Source organism: Mus pahari, chromosome 14 (assembly GCF_900095145.1).
Source record: "Mus pahari chromosome 14, PAHARI_EIJ_v1.1, whole genome shotgun sequence".
NCBI lineage: Eukaryota > Metazoa > Chordata > Mammalia > Rodentia > Muridae > Mus > Mus pahari.
Window position 1 is genome coordinate 79,994,895 of NC_034603.1, and position 7,029 is coordinate 80,001,923.

At 51.6% G+C, this 7,029-nt stretch overlaps 1 protein-coding gene across 1 annotated transcript; it reads left to right on the forward strand.

Annotated features, from left to right (window-relative positions):
* The first annotated feature begins 1,003 nt into the window (after window positions 1-1,003).
* On the forward strand, window positions 1,004-6,521 carry Sox9 (SRY-box transcription factor 9). The gene is made up of 3 exons (XM_021212332.2): window positions 1,004-1,804; window positions 2,591-2,844; window positions 3,441-6,521. Exons 1-3 carry the CDS (start codon window positions 1,374-1,376, stop codon window positions 4,274-4,276), a joined length of 1,521 nt encoding a protein of 506 aa, XP_021067991.1. The 5' UTR covers window positions 1,004-1,373; the 3' UTR covers window positions 4,277-6,521.
* The last annotated feature ends 508 nt before the right edge of the window (window positions 6,522-7,029 follow it).

The following is a 7,029-nucleotide window of genomic DNA, read 5'->3' on the forward strand; positions in this document are numbered from 1 at the left end:
GGCTCCTCCAAAGTGGCCCGTTTTGTCTGGAGTCTCCAGTCCAAGTCAAGGGCCTTCTCGGCCTCGCCGCCCGGAGCTGCCACCTTTGCAAACTTCGCCCTCAATCCCGGAGCAGTTTTGCAAACTCCAGTGGCGAGTCTGACGGTGTTTGTGGCTCAGCCTGGAGACGACAAGAAGCAAAACTCTAAAGTAATAATCCTGACTCCGAGGGGCGTCAGAGTGCTGGAGGGGCCGGGAAAGGACTTGTCAGTTCAAGGTCGGCGTGGCCCACGGGACCGGCCGCGTTAGCCTGGGACTGCGCGGTCCCCGCCGCCAGTCTTTGCCTGGTGCTCGGCTTTGGTTTTCATTGATTCCCACTGCGGGAGTGCAGCAGAAGCTCCAGCCACCACACCAGCCTCGGTGAACCAGAGCGCGTTAATCTATTTATATGGATTATTACAGAGAACAGCGGGCGTTGAGTCACCCAAACATTTGCTTCCAAAAGACCATTTCTAAGCACTTTTTTTGGAAGCCGGCAGACTCCAGGCGCAGAAGCCCAGCTCCGCTTTGACGAGCAGCTGTTGCAATTTCCATTGCTGTAAACGCCAGCGAAGTCCTGGGTACCACGGAGACAGCATCGAAAAGTGGGGGGGGGGCTGTGGGGGGGTCCTAGCCTAGACACGCGCGCGTGCACACACACACACACACACCGGTTCACACGGAGACCGTTCCAAAACTGTGACATTCCGAGAGTAGAGAGCAAACTTACACACTCGGACGTCCCGGGTCCCCCGCTTGCCCCGCGCCCCCCTCCAAGTCCCCTCACCCCACCATCCACCCTCTGGCTGAGCTCCCCTCCCTTCTCCTCCCCTCCTGTCTCGTCACCCAACCCGGAGCCACAATCCTCCAGCCTCCATTCCAAAATCCGGTCCAATCAGCGACTTGCCAACCCTGATGACTCAGTCGTGATTGGCTCGAGGTATCTAACTTGAAGGAGGAGTATTTATTAAAGAGACCCTGAGCTGGAAGTCGGAGAGCCGAGAGCGCTGCTCGGAACTGCCTGGAAACTTCTGTGGGAGCGACAACTTTACCAGTTTCAGTCCAGGAACTTTTCTTTGCAAGAGAGACGGGGTGCAAGTGGCCCCGGTTTCGTTCTCTGTTTTCCCTCCCTCCTCCTCCGCTCTGACTCGCCTTCCCCGGGTTTGGAGCGGGCAGCTGAGCACCGGCCACCCAGCGCCTCTGCTAAGTGCCCGCCGCCGCAGCCCGGTGACGCGCCAACCTCCCCGGGAGCCGTTCGCTCGGCGTCCGTGTCCGGGCAGCTGAGGGAAGAGGAGCCCCAGCCGCCGCGGCTTCTCGCCTTTCCCGGCCACCCGCCCCCTGCCCCGGGCTCGCGTATGAATCTCCTGGACCCCTTCATGAAGATGACCGACGAGCAGGAGAAGGGCCTGTCTGGTGCCCCCAGCCCCACCATGTCTGAGGACTCGGCTGGTTCGCCCTGTCCCTCGGGCTCCGGCTCGGACACGGAGAACACCCGGCCCCAGGAGAACACCTTCCCCAAGGGCGAGCCGGATCTGAAGAAGGAGAGCGAGGAAGATAAGTTCCCTGTATGCATCCGCGAGGCGGTCAGCCAGGTGCTGAAGGGCTACGACTGGACGCTGGTGCCCATGCCCGTGCGCGTCAACGGCTCCAGCAAGAACAAGCCACACGTCAAGCGGCCCATGAACGCCTTCATGGTGTGGGCGCAGGCTGCGCGCAGGAAGCTGGCAGACCAGTACCCGCATCTGCACAACGCAGAGCTCAGCAAGACGCTGGGCAAGCTCTGGAGGTAAGCGCGCGGGTGGCCAGGGAGGGCTCCGTGGCTACGGGGGACGCGGGCTGCACTCGCCGACCCCGCCCAGCCTCCCTGAGCCAAGGAGCTGTGCATACTGGGGTCTTTGGTCCAGGATTCAGGGCGTGGGGTGGGGTGGGGTGGGGGAAATGGCTCAGAGTTTGAGAAAGTTCTTGGGATTGCTCTTGGCTATGACGGGGGTTGGGGCGGGGGGGCGTGAATATGACTGCTTTTAGGACGGTAGAGGGGAGTGAGGGGGGTGTGCCAGCCTGGTCCCCTCTAGAAAGGAACAATTAGAGGAAGCAAAGCCACCTTCCTTAGGCCAACTGCGCTCTTTCCTGGGAAGATGGAGTGAAGGGAAAGTGTAACTGAGACTGGAGGAGACCCAGGCAAGAATTGGGGAAAGCTACTGAGAACCGGCAGGGGCGAACTTCTTCCAATTTAAGTGGGTTTTCGGAAAGTTTTTACTGCGTGTTGGGAGGGGTGGACCGCTCCGGTAGCAAAGGCGTTTAGAGTAGCCTCAGCAGGGAGCTATTTCCATCTTCAGGGTTTCCAAAATAGGAGGCCAGGGGAGGGGGCGGGGCGAAGAGTGACCGCTCAGGTCGACTCCGAGCACATTTTTAAAAAGAAAAAAAAGAAAGAAAGAAAGAAAAAAGGTTCTGAGTCTCAGAGAGAGATGGAAAGCAGACTGGAGGAAGGGGGGCAGTGCGCGAAGGAGGGGTGGGGACCTGACAGCTCCCGGGGTTTCATTGACCCCCTCCCTCTTCTGCCCCCCCTCCCCAGGCTGCTGAACGAGAGCGAGAAGAGACCCTTCGTGGAGGAGGCGGAGCGGCTGCGCGTGCAGCACAAGAAAGACCACCCCGATTACAAGTACCAGCCGCGGCGGAGGAAGTCGGTGAAGAACGGACAAGCGGAGGCCGAAGAGGCCACGGAACAGACTCACATCTCTCCTAACGCCATCTTCAAGGCGCTGCAAGCGGACTCCCCACACTCCTCCTCGGGCATGAGTGAGGTGCACTCCCCGGGCGAGCACTCTGGTGAGCAAGGCGCGAGTGATCCCCTAGGGGGTCCTCCTGGCACACTCTTAAGGCGCCCCCCTCCCAGGGTAGGGACTTTGCGCTATCAGGGTAGGGACTTTGCGCTCCCTGAAGTAAGGAAACACTAGTCCCTGCATCCCCTCCCAGTCCGGGGCGCTCAGAAACAGGCAGGCTGGCGCGCACGCGCGAGCGAACACACACACACACACACACACACACACACACACACTTCAAACCATGAATCCTGAACTGGATTCTTTATTGCAAGGTAGCATGTCTTAATTGCTTTACGAAACTTACCCACTTTTCTCTTTGCGCCTCACCCCAAAAGCACACATTCTTCTACAGGTAGCAATTTAGTCTTCCGGACCCTTGGGACCTCAGACCCCTCCCCTGATAAAAGGAGCTTGCCTAGTATGTACCTGTGGGTTAATCATTTGGCGACTTATCGCTGGTGCAGCGCGCCTCCAGCGCAGGAGCCGATCCTAATGACACCTTGACAACCAGGGAGAGTCCCCAGGGGCTCCTAAGACTAGGGGCTTTGCAAAGTGCTTGTTGATTTTTTACCGTTTGTCTTTCTCTTTTATGGCCTGCAGGGCAATCTCAGGGTCCACCGACCCCACCCACCACTCCCAAAACCGATGTGCAAGCTGGCAAAGTTGATCTGAAGCGAGAGGGGCGCCCTCTGGCAGAGGGGGGCAGACAGCCCCCAATCGACTTCCGCGACGTGGACATCGGTGAACTGAGCAGCGACGTCATCTCCAACATCGAGACCTTCGACGTCAATGAGTTTGACCAATACTTACCACCCAACGGCCACCCAGGGGTTCCGGCCACCCACGGCCAGGTCACCTACACTGGCAGCTACGGCATCAGCAGCACCGCACCCACCCCTGCGACCGCGGGCCACGTGTGGATGTCCAAGCAGCAGGCGCCGCCCCCTCCTCCGCAGCAGCCCCCGCAGGCCCCGCAAGCCCCACAGGCGCCTCCGCAGCAGCAAGCACCCCCGCAGCAGCCGCAGGCACCCCAGCAGCAGCAGGCGCACACCCTCACCACACTGAGCAGCGAGCCAGGCCAGTCCCAGCGAACGCACATCAAGACGGAGCAGCTGAGCCCCAGCCACTACAGCGAGCAGCAGCACTCCCCGCAACAGATCTCCTACAGCCCCTTCAACCTCCCTCACTACAGCCCCTCCTACCCGCCCATCACCCGCTCGCAGTACGACTACACCGACCACCAGAACTCCGGCTCCTACTACAGTCACGCAGCCGGCCAGGGCTCGGGGCTCTACTCCACCTTCACTTACATGAACCCCGCGCAGCGCCCCATGTACACCCCCATCGCTGACACCTCCGGGGTCCCTTCCATCCCGCAGACCCACAGCCCTCAGCACTGGGAACAACCCGTCTACACACAGCTCACCAGACCCTGAGGAGAGAAGAGCGATGGTGACAATGCTGATCATTAAAATAAAGAAGAAGAAGAAAAAGAAGAAGAAAAGAAAGAAACGAAAAGGAAAAGCTGAAGAAATCAAGAACCAATTGAAATTCCTTTGGACACATTTTTTTTGGTCTGAAGTTATTTTTTAAAGACATGTAAAGGAAGGTAATGATGGCTGAGATTCCAGGAGAGAGACTTTAAGACTTTGTCTGAGCTCATGACAACATATTGCAAATGGCCGGGCCACTCGTGGCCAGACGGACAGCACTCCTGGCCAGATAGACCCACGAGCATCAGAGGAGGGGCTTGTCTCCTTCAGAGTTAATGTGGAGGACGATTGGCGAATCTCCCTGCCTGTTTGGACTTTGTAATTATTTTTTAGTCGTAATTAAATGAAAAAAAAAAGTCCTCTGTGAGGAATATTCTCTATTTTAAATACTTTTAGTATGTACTGTGTATGACTCATTACCATTTTGAGGGGATTTATACATATTTTTAGATTAAAAAAAAGTTAAATGCTCTTATTTTTCCAACAGCTTAACTACTCCTAGTTCAAGAGTGTCCCCTAGCCTTCCTTGCAACCAGAGTATTTTTGTACAGATTTGCTTTCTCCTAAAACAAACAAACAAAAAAACAAAAACAAAAAAAAAAAAAACAAAAAAATGGAAAAAGAAAAAGAAAAAAAGTGTGTTGTTATAGTAACATAAATAATACACAGAATTTTGTTATACCATCAGTTTTGGGGGTGAGCTTTGATTAATTCCCCAAGCTCTTAGATTTCAAGAGCAGCTGCCTTAAGAAAGAAAGAAAGAAAGAAAGAAAGAAAGAAAGAAAGAAAGAAAGAAAGAAAAGAAAGCCTTCTTTTCCAATAAGGGGAATAAACATAACATAGAGCATCGGTGAGCTTTATCATATATATATTTTTTTAAAAAAAAAAACGAGAAGAAAACACCTTGAGCCTTAAATCCCGGCTGCTGGGAAACTATATGCTGTTCCTAGAACATTCACTGTGCCTTTGCCTGCTTGCTGGCTGCAGCCTCAGAAGGAAAGCCAGGGGCAAGCAAAGGAGACCAAAATTTCTTGGGGAAGATTTTTCAAGCAGCCTGTAAGTGCCCAAGCACGGTTTCCCTGGCTGCCTCCTGGGCCCCATGTGGCCAGCAGATGCTGGAGTCTGCCTGCTCAGGCCATCACCTGTACCTCCCTGAATACCAGCGTTTAACCTTCAAGACATCCCATGTGCTAAAATTATTTATTTTGTAAGGAGGAGTTTTCATTTTTTTAAAAAAAAAAATCTCCTTCCTTTCTTTTCTTTCTTGTTTTTCTTTTTCTTTCTTTCTTTCTTTTTTTTTTTTTTTCTTTTTTTAATTTACTGTCTTTAAGGTAGATTGTGGGTGCCTTCCTCAAAGGGTATGGTCATCTGTTGTTAAATTATGTTCTTAACTGTAACCTTTTTTTGTTGTTGTTTTTAATTTATCTCTTTAATCTTTTTTATTATTAAAAGCAAGTCTCTTTGAATTCTTCACTCTAGATTTGTACAAATGCTTTTTTGTCCGGTCTTGTGGGGTTCTTTTCCCCCCTTTGTTGTTTTTGTTGTTGTTGATGACAAACTGGAAACCTGTTTCTCTCTGTTTGTGGACAAATGAGAGGTTTCAGATGCAGTGAGAGGATCACTGAGTCCTTTGCAGTGTTTTCAGCCACAGACCTTTGGGTCTGCCTGGACTGTATGTGGATGTGTGCGTGTGTTATGACACGGGACAACACACGCACGTCTCTGAGTATGTGCCCTGGATAGCCCCTTGCCTGCTCTCCTGCAGAGAGACATCGGACAGACCTTAATTCTTACTCACTGCTGTGGCTGGAGAGTATAAGGATTGTTTTTTCTTTTTTTTCTTCCTTTTTTTTTTTTTTTTAAGACAGCAGTCTTTTTTTTAATTTAAAAAAAAAAGATATATTAACAGTTTTAGAAGTCAGTAGAATAAAACCTTAAAGCGTTCTTATAATATGGCATCTTTCAATTTCTGTATAAAAACAGACCTTTTAAAAAATATTTCTGTAACTTAAGAAACCTGACATTTATGTCATATTTTCTCTTTAGGTAAGGTTTGGTTTGTTTGTGTCTTGTTTGTTTCCCCTCTCCAAATTCTTCCTTCTTTGTGCACCCTGCCTTTCTTCTCTTCCTTCCTTTCTTTTTTGTATATTATTGTTTACAATAAATATACATTGCATTAAAGTGAAAACAGCCCGTTGACTTATTCACTCTGTTCTCCTATGAAGAGTGCTTTGAGGAGCCAGGCACTAAAGAGAATGTGAACCTGTGATCCTAGTGGTGGTTTCGATTTGATGGCTTTCCTTGCCAACTTCAGACTGGGCAGTGAAAGACCCAAGTTTCCCGTGCCCCTGAGCCTGAGCTCAAACCATCTTGGAAAGTGTCATCCTCAGCCAGCCACATAGAGAATGTCATGTCATGTCACTTTTGCCCACTTTGGCAAAATCTGTGTGTGGTTTTAAAAAAAAAAAAAAAAAAAAACCCTCTGCTTCAGGGCAGAAGCTGTTCCCCCGTGGAGGTCAGAGGGGAGAGGGAACATTAGACTGGACATCAGAGGCCCGACCGGAGACCAAATGCCAGAGAGGTGACTCTTTCTGAATGCCATATGGCAAACTTTAGGTTATTATAGACACATACCAAAGAAATGGGGTGCCCACTTGCAAGGCTAAGGAGCCAGAGGGAAAGAGGGTCTGCCTACC